Source organism: Pleurodeles waltl, chromosome 5 (assembly GCF_031143425.1).
Source record: "Pleurodeles waltl isolate 20211129_DDA chromosome 5, aPleWal1.hap1.20221129, whole genome shotgun sequence".
Lineage (NCBI taxonomy): Eukaryota > Metazoa > Chordata > Amphibia > Caudata > Salamandridae > Pleurodeles > Pleurodeles waltl.
In genome coordinates, this window is record NC_090444.1 from 634,773,344 (window position 1) to 634,792,819 (window position 19,476).

Genomic DNA, 19,476 nt, shown 5'->3' on the forward strand with positions numbered 1-19,476 from the left:
TATATGGGGTCCTGTTTTGATCTAAAAGAAACTTTTTTTATGGATGTTGCATAAAACATAAGCACAACATTTGTCTGCAAAATGGCTGTAATAGACTATCACACATTGCTCACCTTTAAAATAAATTAAAGGAAAATGCTATTTACAACAACCTGTTCCAATAAGAGCATTCCTCTAAGGGGTTTTGGAGCCGAGATGCGCACCAGTTTGTTTTTTTGTTCAGTCCCTCCTATTTGGGGCGTGTCTGTGGGCCAATCAGCTGGTCGCAAGCAAATCCTCAAATTATTGTTTTTGGATAAGGTTTCTATTACTTTCTGGTTTGTGTATAAAAGGTGTTTTCCCTCAAGTCTGCAGTACTCAGCTATTCCGCCGCCCGCCTCGCGGGAACCGCCATATGGCCGCTCCGCGGTCGAAAGACCGCGGAGGCCATTCAGGCTTTCCCGCTGGGCTGGCGGGCGACCGCCAGAAGGCCGCCCGCCAGCCCAGCGGGAAACCCCTCCCCACGAGGAAGCCGGCTCCGAATGGAGCCGGCGGAGTGGGTATGTGCGACGGGTGCAGTTTGCACCCGTCGCGTATTTCAGTGTCTGCATTGCAGACACTGAAATACACAGTGGGGCCCTCTTACGGGGGCCCCTCGGCACCCCCTACCGCCATCCTGTTCCTGGCGGGCGAACCGCCAGGAACAGGATGGCGGTAGGGGGTGTCAGAATCCCCCATGGCGATTCCAAGGGCAGAGGAAAACCGGCGGGAGACCGCCGGTTTTCCTTGTCTGACCGCGGCCAAACCGCCGCGGTCAGAATGCCCGGCGGGGCACCGCCAGCCTGTTGGCGGTGCTCCCGCATCCCCGGCGTCGGAATGACCCCCTTTGTCTTTTAATTACCTCTCCAAGAAGGAGATAAAATACTCAGGTTCCGTGGGTGTAAAAGGCTTTATTAAGATGAGGGAATAGCTGTAAGGTTCTTCTAGAATTTTACTATTTGGGAAGTAAAAGAGCTTTTGATTTTCTACAGGGTGTTTGAAAATTTAGAAAGAAGAGGTATGCAGTTTCGATTGGGCTCTCTACCAGTGATAAATTGTGACAACTGAACGACAGCGTAAAGCAACAACCTCATTTCTCACTTTGCTAGATGATTAAGGAAACCTCCGGATATTATTTTGGCTCACCCTAATTATAATTTTCTAAGAAGGACTTGGTTAATACCAATGCTTATTTTAAATTACATTAAACATTTTTACCACCCTGCTCCCTACCTTCATAGTTTTCCAATGATTGATCAGACAGTATCAGGTGTCACATTTCTACTTCCTAGTATCTATGGAACAAACAAAATAATGCATATCTTGTGTGATCCCCCTTCGCTACTATCAGTTACTGCACTCCTCTGAGTTAGTACCAGGAGAGGAGTGTGATTACCACATAAAAGGGGGGGGGATTACAGAGAGGCGAACAAGGAACTTTATGGGCTGAGCCAAAAACATGTATAGTTGGACAGAGTATCATTTGCGTTAAATTTTACTTCCATCATGGGGCCACTTCTCTGGAATGAACTTCCTTTGGCTCTGAGGCAAGTTGACAATTATGTGGCATTTCAGAAACAGCTGAAGAAATGGCTTTTCTCACAAGAACGGTCTTATGTCAGTGGGCTCAGGGCTAGGATACTCACGGATAGCTCTGAGCTTCAGAAATGTTGTGGTAATTCAGAGAGAGATTTACATGTTTAGTTATAATATTACCACCATCTGAGATTCGTAAGGCATCCATCTAAGGACACAGGACTATCTTCATGGCAGTTTTGGCATTGATAGATTTCTATAGATTTTTTGCATCTACTCATTTATGTGTGTTTGGCATGTCTCAAGAGGCAAGTAGTAGTACTATCAGAGATAAAACCATGGTAGATCCAAGGTCCACTGGCTTAGAAGTGGAGGGAGACAGACATATAGCCTGGGCAGTGCATGACAAGAAGATACCGACTGATCCAAAGCAACATTAGGTAAGAAAAGTTCTGCAAAAAACTAAAATGATACTCCCCAATTAAAGGGATGAGTCTGAATGTCATTGCTAATTGGTTGTAAGAGAAAGAGTTCAAATGTGTCAATTAGTTAAGGTAACATGCTGAATCAGTGTTGAAAAGTAAGATAAGTAGGGGCAAGTCTACAAAGTATTGAGAGCCACTGACTACACTACACTTTTGGAATTGGGGAGCAACTAAGGACTTGCTAAAAGTTAATTTAAAGTGGCATCAGGATTTAGGTGGGTCTATACATCATCATAAAAGAAAATGTAACTTTTCTAATTAGCGTTGAGGTAGCTTCAAATGATAAAAGGAATTGTGTCCAGCATTTTGGGTACCTGAAAAGGGTATTCAAAAACAATGATCAAGCCATATCCCATTTTCCTCCAAGGCACAGGACAGTTTCAGGTAGTAAACATTAGCCCAGAGAATGGCCTTTTAATCGAATGGCCACTGTCCTCCTGCAGGAATTCAAGGCAGTGTGGTCCATATTTATGGGGAGTTGGTGTAGGGCAGCGCCTCAAGTCTTCTTGTGGCACTGCCCTCCACCAATGTGAAAGGGCAGGAATGCACTGTATTTATGAAACACAGTGAATTCATGCCTTTCCCCTCTGCACTGGTGCACAACTGGATGCCTGCATTGCACCCAGGGTTGTTTTTGTGCAGGAAGGGACACCTTCCTGGCAAAAACAATTCTGAGAGACATTTTCCTCTTTCACATGGAAAATACAAGGAGAAATTAAATTATTTCTCCCTGTTACACCTGCTCTGGGAAGGTGCAAGGGTTTGGTGCTGCGCCAGGTTTCCTTGATTTTGTAAATCTGGGGCAGAATCCAAATCCATGGGTGTTGCATGGGGGAAACACACCGCAATACCTATGGAACACCTCCCTGGCACAGAGTAAAGCAACATAGCAGCTTGCGCAGCTTGGTCTTATTCCATATCTATGAAGCCATGCAAAGCCATACAAAATGGCTTTGTGTGGCCTCATAGATATGGTTGAGAGGCTTGCACTGCTGGAGCATCAAAAAAAGTGATCCTACAGTGGCTAAAGCCTCTAATATATATGACCCTGTGTGTCAAGTGCACTTTTGAGTTCATTTTTACAGTTTACTAATATGCACTTCATAACATTAAGATGGGCAATCCTAGAGGTATAAATTTGTTAGCACCCAAATTCATGAGACCCTTCAGAACCCAGATATGCAGCACACATTTCCAAACTTGAAATCAAAATATCAAACCGACCCTGCGATGATCCAGAATGAACATGGATACAAACTGTGTTACACGGTAAGAACCTTCAGGCATCTTTAGGGTGAAAGCTGATAGAAATGGTATGGCCTGGACCTCATGGTGGACTTAGAAGTCCCCAAAACACAAGCAGTGTTTGTCTTTGTGCTGGGACACAAACATACGACCCAGTAGGGAGCCGGACAGCAGCCCGTGTCCCAGCAAGGGATTTTTCCTTAGCCCAAAACAGCAAAATGTAAAAACAACAAGCACAGTACTACACTGCTTCCATATTGTTCCCACACACTCGCCGCTTCTGTTTTTTCTATTTTCCAGCTCTCTTTTGTATATTCACCTCTTCTCTCTTTTAGTTCATTTCTATTAATTGTCTTTATATCCATTTGATTGTTTCCTTTCTTTTCCCCATTTTGGTATCTTTCAACCACTCATTCTTTCTTGTTCATCGTTCAGTCTTTTATCTATCTATTTTCTCAATCTCTTCTCATTTTGTCTTCTATTACCTTATCTTGTATTTTGATCCACTATTTGTACCCTCACGTCTCTCATACTTTCCCCTGCATCTCCCTTGACCTCTTCTCCCTAAACCCACACTCTTCTACATACTTTCTCACGTTTCAACGCTTTCTACTTTATCACCCCAGTAAAAATTCACATACCTCTTCTCTTACTTCCTTCTATCTCTACCTTCTACTTTTTTCCACCATCTAGTGCCATAACAAAGGTTTTTTTTAAATTTTAGTTACACCACGTCTTTCTGTACCACCCACTCTAACATGATGCCACATTTGCAGCTTGTACTGGTAACATGCCATCCCACTGCACTGCTGGTAGCATTTTTGGATGGGGCCGCTCATCTCAGCACCTCAGACACAGGAATGCTAATGGGGAGAGTAAGCCCCACTGAGATCCCATCTGGCAACATAGATGTCACCTGCCTCACCCTCCGAAGCTGTGCTCAATAATTACTGCAACCCCTGAAATAGCAGTATCACACGTTTTTTAAAGGAGGGCCAGGCGTACATGCTCTGTGTGCAGATGGGAACAGGTTTGCTAAAAGAACTGCACAAGCAGGTGATGGCGGCACAACCCTTGAGCAGCAATGCAGGCAAGTGAATATGACACAACCCCTGAAGAGTCGTGAAATGGCTAGTAACAGGAGAAGGGTGAGCACCTACAGTTGTTTGGATCCATGGGGTCACTACAAATTTGTTTAAGAGCTGGCTTAACATGTCCATTTTTAAGGAGTGAGGTACTGTTTCCTGCTCTAACCTGGGCTTTTTGTTGTTGTTGTTAAACAAGCAGGGGTTGACTCATCAGTGTTAGGAGAAGGATTGTTGCTTGCGACCATCCTGGAAGGAGACATACTGTTGGGTGGTTTAATAAGTGACCTTCTTGATTTGGATTTATGCTAGATTTCAGCAGTTGGCATTTGTGATTTTTGGGAATAACTTGTTCAATGTTGAAGATTTTTGTGAGGATGATGTCATTTTAGAGCAGTTGCCTTTGGAGGCTTTTATTTTTTTGGTAGGTTGTATCATATATATTCTGAGCAGTTCATGCTTGTTTGGGACAATTTGTAAAGAAGTCATGGCCACTGAGTTAGTTCGAATCATTTCAATAACAGGGACGTCACACCTCTTGCCTTAGATGGTTCAAAATGAAGACGCTGCTTCCTTTCCCACTGGTCAGCTCAGATTATAACTACTCCCACGATCAAAATGAGATGTAGTGGCCCATTATATAATTCATAATATCTGGGAACTCATCCTTGAATGTAAAAAAACCTTAGGAAGATGACACAGGCAAGCAACTGGCTAAGAAACATCAGTTGATACAGCATACCAAAGTATACAAAAAAATAGACTATAAAAGAGCACAAAAAAGTGGTTGATGGAATGCTGAATTTATCTCGACCACTGATAATTACTTAGGGCTGCATCCAAGTCGAACGTTATTTTTCACACCATGCCACTTCAGTTTGGAACCAGCCATATGCAAACCAGTCCCAACCCTGCTCCAATGGGAACAATCTAGCCTGAGTTGAGAGGCTTGGTCCTACCCAAACCGAAACACAAGCAACTCAGGACCCTTCTTGCCCTAGTTATGGCTCATCAGCCAGGTGTAACTTGGTTTCAGTGACACCATGTGCACGTGACCCACGCCAGGACATACCCGTCCCCCTTAGGGCGACACACTAAAGTATACAAAAAAGTGATGAATGGAATGCTTGAATGAATTCCTACTACAGGTAATTAATTGTTGCTCATCCCAGTCCATTATTGTTTTTTGCATACTTTGGTTTGGCATGCTATACCGGCATGCAATGAGTATAAGCTCAGGCAAAGTAACATTAGTTTGCACTTAAATCAGATTTTCCCCACTAAAATTGTAATCAATGCCATAATGAATTTACATACTCATGACACGTTAGTACCCAAAAATACTCAATCCCGCCTTCGAGAGTCATATTAGACTGCAGAGTGTTCCACTTTTTAGGCATACGAGTCTGACTTGAGCATATAATACTTTTTGGACTAGGTCCAAACTCTATGTGGCAATTTTAAGATTAATGCTGCAACGGGAAAGCATTTCACTATGTCTTAGTTGGCCACATAAAGATTCTATAATTAATGTGAAGTTTTGGCTAATTACGTTTTTGGTTTGTGATTTATGAAATTATTAAAGTGCATACATACATGTTAGCATCAAGATGGTTCGCTAAGAACCTCTGGATTAAGAGAGAGTCAACAGATGTTATTCACTGCCTCAACTTTGGAGCAGTGTGTAAGTATTACCACAAAGCATTGATACTGCAAGAAAAACTTACATCTTGTATTGCACGGAGTACAACGCTCCATTGCCAAGTCCTACCGGAGGAAACCAATGCACCACTGCCGCCATGTTTCTAGATATGAAGTGGACATTACGTGGTTTGGGCAAAGAACATCCCTGGTGGTTACTTTCTAAAATATACCAAAAAAAAGAACCAATTAACAATGGAAATTAATCAAAACAGTCAGTCATTTGAATATATACTAAATGCCAGCATAAGCCAGCTCATACTGATCCATGCTTCTTGTTACACAGCACCCTAGGGCAGTGAAATGCTGCAATTCTGCTGTGCAGAGAGAAATTAACTGTTGTAATGTGATTTTTCAAGTACCTATGTGCAAACTATCTAAATTAAGAAATGCATTGTCCACTTCGCAAAAGGTACCTGGCATCAGTGATAAATACCAAAACATTTCACTAGTTTTGTACATTATCTATTCATTTTCTTCCATCTTCAAAACAATAAAATCATACGCTTTTAAATGGGCATTTCTTCAGGGCCCTGTGTAAGCTAATTTTGTCAAAACTGTAGTCACGCTAATAGGTTTTGAATATCATGACCAATAAAACCCTTTCATAGTTTAGATGTTAAAATAGTTCTGGCAAGGGGGGGGGGCATTGTATGTTTCCCCTTTCACAGAGAAAAAAGCCAGGCTGGACCAGTTTCAAGGCCTGACTGCTGTTGCAGGCGAACCCTCAAGCAATGTTATTGGCTGGTAAAATCAAGTCTTGTAAAAGACCGAGCCATTCATGACTGGAAAGAGCACAATTCCACACGGGTACACAAAATCAATAATATTATTAAAATAGGAGTACTCACGTCATGTACATCACTCAGTCATACACCGCATGTGGTGTGGTGCTCCCCTGACACACATCATCTAGTGCTCACAAGGTGCACATCATATTTTGGTCCCCTGCTGCTGATCAACATATAGCACATCACTGTGGCGCCACCACATAGATAAGGTCTGGTGCGCCCTGCGGCACACCACCTTGTGCTCTAGTATAGTGCATCACTCTGTGCCTACTGCTGCGCAATGTTGGCAGTGTAATTGTGAACAACAGTAACAGTATGTAAGTTGGACTTTGTGAAAATGGGTGTTTGTAGATATGTTGGTATTGTTGGAGTGTGTTTAAAAAAAAGCAATATTAATACTGGAAAGCTTGCAATATATAGTGTGATGAAGTTGCATAGAAAATGTGTTAACATAGAAAATAATGCACGCGTTGAAATGTGCCCACGGGGTGTGGCTACCATTGTATACGAAAACTAATGAACAGGCTTATTAATTCTGAATTATTATGCAATAATGTTTGAATTTGTATTTGTATATCAGTTATGTCTTAAGAGCTTTTCTTTATTAAACCAGAGGGCTTAGCTTAGCGAGGGTTTGGGCCTAGCTGCCTGGCCTCATATTGAATTGTATTTTCTAACGTGTAATGTGCTGCTTTCCTGAAGGACACGAAGCTGTATTTTTCCAGGAGTTATGTGTGTGTAGCCGTAGTAAATTCTTTCTCATGAGACCCGGCTTGCTCAAGGCGACGTTCTTGCTAGAAGCAACAGTGTAATTTGTAACAGGTGCAAGGTTAACCGTACTAGGAGAAGACAATGAAGACACTGACTGGAGCGCAAAGTGTAACATTCTCTACCTGACATTCCAACCATTGAAGACATCAATAACATGGACCAATCCGCAACATGGGAACTGTAAATTGTGGAAAGTTCTAGTAAATTGCTTACCGAATTATTGGATAGAGATAATAATGCACCAAACCTCATCCAATGAGGAATTAGGGAATAGTTAGACAGTTTTGACAGTTTTTCTACCAGCTCACTTCACTCCAATTCACTCCATTTCGCCATCTCCATTTGTCATTCCTATTGCCATAGCGTTTTCCTGAGTTTATTCTGAGTACTTTAAATCATCCTCTACCCCATTCTTGCCTGATGCTAACTTCGCCTCCATCAGAGGGAAGTAGTCTGTTCTGTAGCTATGCTATTTTGAGACTTTGCCCGTCCTATGTCTGCTGATGGTGAATCGACTGATGTCCTGAGGACGAAGACTGATGCTGTTTGCTGATCTGTTGGATTGGTAACTATCCGATGCAAATTGTAATTGTCTGTTTACCTTTTCTTTCTAGGTACCAGCTGCTATTTTTTATAGAGGCCTTAGTTTAGATGTTTTCTAAATTTGTGTTCACTAAAATGTTTTGCATGAAGCCCAACATGCTAGTGCTAATTTGAGGTTAGTTAAGGCGTTCACTAATATCTTGTGCAAATCGACAAATGACTGAGATCTTGCTTTGTTGATTCATGTACTAATGAGACTCTACTAAGTTGATTCATATAAATGATGGGCCAAAATGCTGAATGAATATAGCTGATGTATTGATTAGGTTGCGCTTTGATTACTAATTGGATTGTTTTGGTGTGGTTTATTGTTAATGAGATTAACAGACATGATATTAGATTGTAACCAATAGGGAAATAAATATCTTATCTTTTGACTAAACTGGTGTGGTTAATCATGACTGAGAAGTCATGGTGTGTTTGATAATTTATTCTTATTGAATGTTTATCGACTAGTGATTGTTATTATTGATTGTTTATCGATCTATTGATTGGTGATGCCAAGAAAATATTTTGTACTGGGAAGTTCCCAAACGTGGTCCAAAGGTTTGTCGACCTAAACGCGTCCCCTTGTAAGTTTACTCATCAAGGCTCCGACGCGCTAACAGTATACATGGTGCCTTTGGACATTCTGTGCCTCTCCGTGTATGTACATAATATAACGTAACAAATGCATGAAAAGAAGTTGCCAAAAGGAGGACAAATGGATGCCCCTCAACTCATTTACCAAATGCACGATTCTTTGGGAGTATAAGTCATCTAAACCATCTATATCCTACTGCACTGTCTGCATGTTTGCATCTACAATTAAACAATTAATAGTTAAATATATTATATTAAATTATATATTGTCTTAGTAAAATTACATGTTAGCCAATCGGTTTACACATGTTGTCATTTACAGCTAACAACACATTTATCAAAGTAATTTGTGTCGACCATGAAATAAAATATGCAACCCCGCCCCAGCATATTTGGGGCATAGTCACATATTCACAAAGGCATTTTGTAAAGTAGCGCTCCTGTATCACCCCTCTATGTAGTTTTTACATGCCTTTGTGAATTGGCCCCAAAACATCTAGAATGGGAATATTCAGACAATATTCCTATATAGTACAGATAGAAGGGACGGTGCCATCTTTGTTCTTTTACTATTAAGGAATCTGACATATTGTGGCCCCAATGTTGTTAGTGCAATAAAGCTTTACCACTAAGCTCATAATATAAAATTGTTGTGAACATATGTGCAGGTTAAGCAACATCTCTAAGAGTTGTGTGCATTTATCATCAAATATTAGATCAACCTCCCATGATGTTGCTTTTGGATCCTTTTGTCTCATTAGGTCAACAGACTTCAGAATTCTACTTAATAGGGGTGGCACAGTATCTGAAAATTGATATACATTTTGGAACTTGTCAGTTTTTCATTATTCATTGAAATTTACTTCAAAATGCGAGTAAACTAATTTATCTGTGTATGGTGTTAAATGATAGCGCTATATCCAGATTAGGGCTAGACAAGCAGTGGGTTGAAGAAAAAGTCAGTTGAGGTTTGGCTTGTGGGCCTGAGTGCCTGGGATTCTACATACTTCTGATGCTCAGCACCAGCCTAGACTCCTACCCACTCACCTCCAAATTGTGAGTACTACCAAAGTAGGAGCACTGTGTTGATTTTGGTGCCCGCTAGGGAATGAGGCAGGCATCAGCTGTGCTTTTGTTTGCGAGTAGGTCAGTGGGCTCTACTGCCTTGGAGTAGAAAACAGTTCCTTTATCTGTCACAATAACTGACACCTGAGCCACCAAAGTAATGGCTTCTGGATATCAATCAAGACAGAAGTTGAATAACTATGATTAAAATAATTGCTGTTTCCAATCAATTCTAGTTTAGCACTAGTGTTGATACTCACTTACAGTAGTGCTTCACTGTACATTAATTTTGTGATTCCACCACAACGTTCTGTACATTCTGTCTGATGTGTATTGATTTGGTTGACAATTTTGCTGGAAGATTAGAGAAGGACAACTGAGTGACAACTCCTCACCTGACATGCCAACAAGAAATAAACCCCTTTTCATCCAAAACACTAAGAAAGACACTGGGAAATCAGCGTGAAACTGAAAGTTGGCCTCCCATACCCACTTCACTCTCAGCGTAGCTTGGTCCATCATCCTAGGCCTAGCTCAACGGAGGTGACTAGAGACTGAGTCAGGGTATAGTACAACACAATTAACAAAATTGTAACACAAATCTCATTGTCTAATTTTAGGTCTGCCTCTACTCACCGCAGACAACTGCTAGCACACCTGGTCCTTAGTAAGTAAACTTACAAGGGGACGCGTATAGGCCGATTAACCTTTTGGATCGCATGGAGAACCATTAATTATTAGACAATTATATCAATATTCCATGAATAACCACAACTCAATATACATTTTAACAATTATTTATTTCCCTTTAAGTTACAATTTTAGTGCATAAGGTTAACTCAAGCTTAATTCAATCAGCTCAGAATTCGTTTATTAGCGACCACCAATAACACTACTTGAGAAAACATATACTCTAATGCTTCAGCATAAGCCAACAAAGATGAATATGTCTACATCAATAGCAGAGTTCATCAATCATTTGTCACCGTCAACGTCACCCAAAGAATCCTACCTAACCCAGATTAGCATTTAGCATGTGGGACTTCATGCGAAAACAATTTAGAAACGTGACTATGGAAAACATCTAAATAAGAGAAAAACTATTAAACAGCGCAGTTGATACCTTGAAGAAAAGCACAAAGTTAATCAGTCACATTGTAATAGCTAACTATCCACAGAATGGATCAGCATCAAAGTCAGTCTTCATCTTCAGGTCATCAATCGATCAGCAATGCATCAGGCTCTCAAGAGCATAAGCCCAATGACAGTATCTCGAACTGCGTATTCTGACATCATCAACTCTCCCCTCACATCTGAAGTTTTATCCCCTTGTCATGACTTTTTATTAAGGTTTTTCAGTCCATCCCCTAATTCCTAATTGGTCAGTCAGTCACCAGTTCTTACCTTCACCAATAATATTATTTTTACAAATCTACGAATTCTAATATTTCAACATTCTCAGTTCATTGATTGGTTCATTGTACGATGCCCTCATCATCCGGCTCATCAGGTATCGAAAATGTTGCATCTTCTTCTCTGATCAGTGCTTTTATTGTTTGAGTCCTGGGAAAGTACGTCTGCCTTACATCAAATTGTAACAACTTTAGTTCCATCATCTCCTGTCAATCGGACCATTGCAGAAAACTCTAGCAAAGCAGATTTTATTCACCAGCAAACAGCTCACGGTCAGTTCAATGCACCAGCAACTTCTACATTGTGCGTTTAATAATTCGGCTCCTGCATGAGGCCTGGAGAGACTAGGCCTCAACTTCGGCTAAGTTAGCTCTACAATATAATGCAAAACCTAGGTTATACATCTTAATATGGCACATTACCACATCATTATTATATTTTTTCACTATCTCACATATTTTTTATCATTTTAGTACAACTTTCATATAAGTGGTTGCCATTCTCCGTGGGCACATTTTCAAACGTGCACATTATTTTCTCTACAATTAATTTCTCTATGAATATTTGTTAATCAGAACATATAAACATTTATTAATAATTTCTAATTAGCATATGTGCTTCAACAGTCCCTCCTCTGATGACTAATTATGTCATCACACCGTTCTTTCCCCATCATTTCACTATTCTGTCTCTGCTGTATTTTGTCTCCTTCTCAAATCTTCCCTATAAATCCTTTCCCTGTTTCGTTCTTCCCTCCTCTGATTATTTTTAGATCTTTTCAATTTTATCTTTTGACATAATTTACATGAACCCCATATTCCTAATATGCAAGCAATCATAATTAATATTCCTTGTAAGATTTTTAATAGTACCCCATTCCAAAATTGACTTAGCCAATTTCCCACTGAAGCAAATCCTTTTCCAATCTTTTCCCAAACACCTGGCTCCTTCAATTCCTTCAAATCCTTACTTGAGTTAGTCAGTTTAGTGAGTAAGTCTCTTATCTCCCTATCATTGTCCAGAATATAGGAACAACAATGCCTAGCATTAATCATCTTACAGACTCCGCCGTCTTTCGCTAAAGGAATGTCTAAAGCAAGGCAATTTTGAAGCATCATCGCTCTATCCGCGGCTAATTCAGTATCTATCAAAAGCATTGCGCCTGTAAAATTTGTCAGCATGTTATCCACAATACTAGACAACCTTATCTTGATTGAATTCAGAATGACTCCCACTGAAGGAATCACTGCACCAAAAATATCTCTCACAATTGCAGAAGAGGTTTCCCTCCTCTGCCGCTTATGATGTAATTCAGTCAATTTCGGAAACTTCTTTAAGTCATCTATCTGGTAAATTTTAGGTAAAACTATTCCCGAATAACATGTTCCATATCATCCTCTTGGAAGACGGTAATAAGCATTAAGTCCACAAATATAATAGATCTCAGGAATAGCAGGGTCCTGACCATTCAGCATAAAGGTCCACTTACTCTGAAACAAAAACACATGCCTACATTCACTTGTACCCACAAATAAGGTATCAGTGTGTGATTCTGGCCTATATATACAAAGCTTTCCAACATGTAGTGCATCTAAGGCTAATTTCCCTTGCGTTTTAATAACAGTGTAAGCATAATCGTTATTGTAAGTCCTTTTCTCTAAATCTTTTTCTGATTTTTCTTTTCATGCCTTTCTCCTTTCATCAGTATGCCCTATAAAGCTCTTTTCTAAAGGTGTAAGCAAGCATGTAAGATTTTTTCAATGCGCGTAGGCTGTTCCAAATGTTAGTGTAGGCTCAAAGAATCCTCTAACTAGTACTATGTCATGCTGTCTAGCTACTTTACTCAGATATCTAATAATAGGAGCAAACAAAAACACAACATTATAGTTGGAATAAAAATACTGTATGTATTCTTGGTTATAGAACCCTGTTAGTAGCAAACTACAGTTTATTCCATAGGTTAATGGTAAGCTGTGATACGTAACCACTTCTTCTACTGACGAAGCAATTTGAGTACACACAAGACAATCCTCTGAATCCATTGTTTCAACATACTCACTCAACAAGCGATAGAAGACGGTAGAAGAAAGCTCTCCTTGTGCATAGTATAATCATGCAAATACTTCTCATCTAACTTAAACCTCTCTAAAGCTGTTAGAGTAGTAGTTTCAGGAGCAGAAGTAAAAGTAGCTCTTTTCATATCAAGAAAAGACATTCCCACAATCATCACTATAAACAAGATTCCACACATAACTGATAATCCAACACTCATGTATCTACAGCGCCTAGCAATTTTATATTGATTATTTAGCTCAGTCATGATCTGTAAAGAAACAGAAAGCAGAAGTAGCTCTTATATAAAGTGCAGTAAAATAAAAAATAAAGAAAAAGCTTCTCTCACAGTTCAGTTTCACATCCAGGAACCCTTTTCCTTTGTCAAATCGATTAGCAGCTTGTCACATCCGGTTTTCAATGTCAAATCAGGTTATCAATGTCCCTTTTCAGTTTTATTTTCAAACAGTCTCTTTCTTAGGTTTTTCAGATTAGCTCAACAATTCAGCTGCCTCGATCACCTTCACGTTACATCAAAGTACTGCCTCGGAACTTCTCTATCAAAACAAAAAGACATAAACTCGTGTTGCCATTCATTGGTAGTTGAATAACCCATTGAGGACCTGCGTAGCGTCGACTTGCTATTCTCTTTCTTTTCAACTTTCGATCACCACTTAGTTCTCATTCACTCAATTCTTCTTTTCTCATAGTATCCACTTCTTCTATTGTTTCATTTATGACCAGTTCCTTTTTCTTCCCTATCTGCGATTCAGGCAATTACCTCCTTTTGTTGTTCCTTCTGTTAATATTCTTCTCAAGATCGGACTCTTCTCCTTCTCTTTCTCTATGGTGCTTTCTCTTGATGGACCTGCAACAGGCTCAGGAGGAGTTGGATCACCTTGACTTTGATCGGTCTCAATTCTTTCCCCCTCTTGGTCTGGCACTTGCTCTGTCTGCTTTTCAGCACCATCTGCTTCTGGGAGAACCTCTGCTGAGCTAGGCTCTCCTGCTGTATCCGTCGAGATTGGTTCTTGCGCCCCTCTTGTAATTCTTCACTTTCGCCCCCCTACAGGAGTAATAGAACCCTTCCACATACTCTGGTTCAGTTTCAGGCTCTCTTGGCTCCTTTCCTGGTGCAGGTGCAGCAACCTGTTTAGCTGTTGTTGGTGCTCTTAACAAAACTTCTTCATGCTCCTGTGGACATACCACTCTCCTGGTATGGCTCGCATGTATCCAGTTTGGAAGTCCTGCACACTTCGCAGCTGTAGTAGTTGTTAACACCACCTGATAAGGACCCCTCCAACGCAGTTCAAAACAGGCCTTACAAACATGCTTTCTGACAACGACCCAGTCACCAGCTCTCAAGTTGTGCCCTGGATCGTGGATGGGTGGCAGGGTGGTGGCCTGCACCTGCTGAGAGAAAGAGCGAACCACATCAGCCAGACCCTTGCAGTAGTCCAACACCATATCATCTGTAATGTTTACAAGTGCATTGACTGGAACTGCTGATAATCTCATTGCTCTTGCATGAGGATCTCATGGGGCGACAGCCCTGTCTTCCTGTCAGGTGTGTTTCTCACTGACATCAACAACAAATGCAATGCATCTGGCCATTTCAGATTCGTAGCTGCACACACCTTTGCAGTTCTTGATTTCAAGGTACCATTCATCTGTTCCACCAGTCCTGATGCTTCAGGAAGATAGCTACTATTCAACTTTTGCTCGATGTTTAGAGCTACACATAAGAGTTTAATCACCTCGTTATTGAAGTGAGTTCCCCTATCTGATTCTAAAGAGATCGGAAACCCGAAATGTGGTGTCAACTCCCTAAGCAACAATTTTGCTACTGTGAGACTGTCATTCCTTCTGGTAGGGTATGCTTCAATCCAGTGACTAAAAACACACACAATCACCAATACATACTTCAAACCTCCACACGCAGACATCTCAATGAAATCCAATTCCATTCTGCTGAATGGACCTCCTGCTCTTCCAATGTGGCTCAAATTCACCACTGTCCCTTTTCCCACGTTTAGTTGCTGACAAATTATACAGCGATGACATACTGCCTCTGCTGCCTGCCTGAATTTAGGGTTAAACCAGTCAATCTTGAACAAACGAACCATGGCATTCCTCCCAATGTGTGCCTATCTGTGGTAATATCTGGCCATTTGCAACAATAAACTATTGGGCAGCACCATCTGACCCTCCTCAGAAACCCAAATCTCATCAGGACATTGGACACATTTGAATTTCGCCCAGAGACGTTTCTCTTCCTTGTCAACATTACTTTGCAATGTTCTCAACTCTTCCAGAGTATCAGTCACATTCAATGCAAAACTTGTACATGTGTTATCTTCTTCTGACATCAATTCCCATTTGTCTTTGAATGATATACAGTTTAATGCGCGAAACCTTGTAACTTGATCCGCATATCCATTTCCCAGTGAGATATAATCCTGTGCCTTTTGATGTGCACTGCATTTCACCACGGCAATTTCTTCAGGTAACTGTATTGCATACAGCAATTCTTTTATCTTGTCATCATTTCTTACTGGTGTACCAGTAGAGGCCAGGAAACCTCTTTGCGACCACAATTGACCAAAATCATGAAAAATTCCAAATCCATATTGGCTGTCAGTATAGATTGTGACTCTCAGTCTTGCAGAAACATGGCACGCTCTAGTAAGAGCTACCAATTCTGCTATTTGTGCAGAATATACACCTCGAAGCCAAGAAGCTTCTAATGTACCTGTAATTGTGCATACAGTGTATCCTGCTCTCAATGTCCCTGTACCATCTCTGAGACATGAACCATCAACAAAGACAATTTGATCGTTTTTTTCCAGTCATGTATCTCTGATATCAGGCCTTGGTTTTGTACACAGCTCAGTTACCTCGAGACAATCATGCTCAATGTCTTTCTCTTTTTGAATCTCAACAGTATCATGCTCAATGTCTTCCTCTTTTTGAATCTCAACAGTATCAATCGGAAGTAATGTTGCCGGGTTCAACAATGAACATCTTTTCAATGTTACATTTGGAGCACCTAGCATGCTCGTCTCATACCTTGTCAATCTTGCACCAGTCAAATACTGTGTTTTCGTCCTTGTCAGTAAAATTTCAACAGTGAGGTACCATTACCGTCAAAGGGTATCCCATCACTACTCCCTCACATTGTGAAAGGCTTTGACCAACTGCAGCAACAGCACGCAGACAACCTGATAAAGCAGCTGTGACTGGGTCCAAGGTAGCTGAAAAATAGGCTACTGGGCGATAAGCACCTCCATGGACCTGTGTCAAGACAGACAAAGAACACGCATCACGTTCATGACAAAACAATGTGAATGGCTTCATGTAATCAGGCATTCCCAGCACTGGAACTCTGCACAAACTCACTCTCAACTCAGTGAATGCTTTCATCTGATCCTCATTTAAAGCTATGGGGTCAGTAACTTCCTTATGTGTCAGTTGCTGCAATGGTTTGGCAATCTCAGCAAAATTTGGAATCCACTGATGACAATAACCTACCATTCCCAGAAACATTCTGACATCTCTCTGTGAAATCGGAGGACTTCTCTGCAGTATCATGGTAATCCTCTGTCTGGAGATTCTCTCCAACCCTTTCTCAATCTGGTGTCCCAAGTATTTAACTGACCTCTGACAGTACTGCAATTTCAAAGGTGACACTTTATGTCCAAACTTTCCCAAATGATTCAACAGGGCAATTGAGTCATACATACAGTTGTCCCTTGTCCTGGATGCAATTAGCAAATCATCAATGTACTGCACTAGAGTAGTTTGGTACGGTAGTTCCATTGACTCCGAATTATTTTTCAGGATCTGATTGATCAGAGATGGTGACTCCGTATACCCTTGTGGAAGCCTGCACCAGCTGTAGACTCTGTCTAGGAATCTGAAACTAAAAAGAAACTGACTATCCTTATGAAGTGGCACACAAAAGAAAGCTTGTGACAAATCATCCACTGTGAATCACTCAGCATCACAAGGAATCTGAAACAGTATCACTGCTGGGTTCGGCACTACAGGACAACACTTGACCAACATGTAATTCACTTTTCGCAAGTCCTGCACAATGCGTACTTTCCCACACGGCTTCTTCAAGCCCATTATCGGCGAATTACATGGACTGCTCAGCACTTCTTTCAAAACCCCTTGTTTTAGAAAATCTCCAATTATTTGCGCCACTTTCATCAGAGCATCTTGTGCTATGTTATACTGTGGAAGCTGCGGAAACACTACGTTCTGTTTCAAAGTAACCTTGATGGCTCCACTCCTTTGATCAGGCCCACTTCTTTACCTGTCAAATCCCAAACATTTTCCTGGACTGTTCCCTGCAAGTCTGCATGCAATTCTTTTACAGTAAACATCAGGAAAAACTCAATCAGCGGGTACTCTTCGTTAATATTTTCCTTCTCAGTTTCAGGTGCCTGTTCTTCCTCATCATCACTATTAGTCTGAACCTCTATTCCTGCAGTCGAACAACTAATGGAACATTTGGTCTTGCACAACAAGTCCCTTCCCAGTAGAGATACTGGACTTGAGTCGAAAACTACAAACTTATGCAGTCCCTGGAAGTTGCCAATCTCAACTTGTTTTGGATCTATGATTGGATTTGTCAATTGTCTGTTTGCTACCCCACCACCTGAACTGTTCTGCCTGAAAGAGGTAAGTTCGGAACTTCTGTACTTCTCACTGTAGAGCGTGTAGCTCCTGTGTCCACTAGAAATGAAACCCTGTGACTCATCACCTTTCCCTTCACAAAGGGTCCTCGTTGACCTACTTCTAATGAAACTGCAAACATACATGGCTCTTCATCCGAACTAATACTCATCCATTTATTGTTTATTTAATTCTCACTATGTAACAGGAATTGGTGCACTGTGTCATTACTTCTGTCTTGTCTCTGACCTGCGACCTGCGGAGTAAGCATCATCTGTTGCTGTTCCATCGGGGCTTGAGGTATCTGCATTTGCTGTCTAGGTACCATAGGAACATGCTGCTGCATTGGTTGTAACTGTGTCACTTGTGCACGTGGCATTTGCACCTGCTGCAGGGGTTGAAAATTCTGCACTTGATTCTGAAAATTCGGATTAAGTCCTCTCATTCTAGTGACTTACACAGTTTGGAATGTATTGACATCACCACTTTTCTTAACAACACCATCCTGCACCATCAACGGACACTGCCACTTCCAGTGTCCCACGTTTCCGCACAGATGACATGGTAACATCTTTTTAATCCCTTGCACATCATTTTGAACCAATACAGTACTCAAATCTGGACCACGATTCATGTTGACTCCACGACCCCTGCCTCTCATCTGGGGTTGGAACATGCAGTTTCCTGCTGCTGCGGCATCTGTTGCACTAAACCTCGTTTCACTGCTGTCTGAGCTGCCTTAATTTGCATCACCATCGCCTTCTCCTTCAACTTTTTCAGCTTCAACTCAGTCTCATCACTACAGTATTTCACATACTTCAACATATCATCAATCGTTTTTTCTTGACAACAGATCAAATGCCTTTTAATCATCTGCCCTATTTCAGGTCTCAATCCTTCGACAAACCTAAACACAAAGTGCAACATGTTTTTCGGCTCAATTGCTTCTTTACCACTGTACTCTATGAACGCTTTCAGCAATCTTTCATAGTAGGTATGTATTGACTCTTTCATCTCCTGCACTGTCCGGTCAATCATCTGCCAGTCAATATTTTTAGGCGAGATTCTCGTTTTCAGGAACTCAACTACCTTGGAATAATGTTTCATCACTTCAGGTGATGGTGCACCTGTAACTCTATCCCTTTCCGGTTCACTCGTCGGCCAATCCACTGCTCTCTCACATTCAACCTACAAGTCAGCTGGAACCACTATTTCCAACAAGGTATTCACGTCTTCCCACAGACATTTAGAAAGCTTCACAAATCTATCTGTCTGCTGGTACCACTCAACCAGTTTCTCTTCCGTTTATCTTTCTTCTTTGCCCATCTACCTTCCCAGTTTTCCAATGCTCCCCAAATCTGAGCACTCTGCAATAATTCTTTTAGATGCTCCTTCATCTCTGCTGACCTCATGTGCCCAAAATCCTTTGCCTCAAAATCTAACCTG

At 41.1% G+C, this 19,476-nt stretch overlaps 1 protein-coding gene across 2 annotated transcripts in view; it reads right to left on the reverse strand.

Annotated features, from left to right (window-relative positions):
- LOC138295892 (interleukin-20 receptor subunit alpha-like) overlaps nucleotides 1-19,476 on the reverse strand; it is a 214,322-nt gene that overhangs the window by 144,330 nt on the left and 50,516 nt on the right. For both annotated transcript variants that reach the window (XM_069234502.1, XM_069234503.1), the window contains exon 2: nucleotides 6,097-6,232. In XM_069234502.1, coding sequence (XP_069090603.1) covers nucleotides 6,097-6,232 — 136 coding nt within the window. The remainder of the gene's footprint in view (nucleotides 1-6,096; nucleotides 6,233-19,476) is intronic.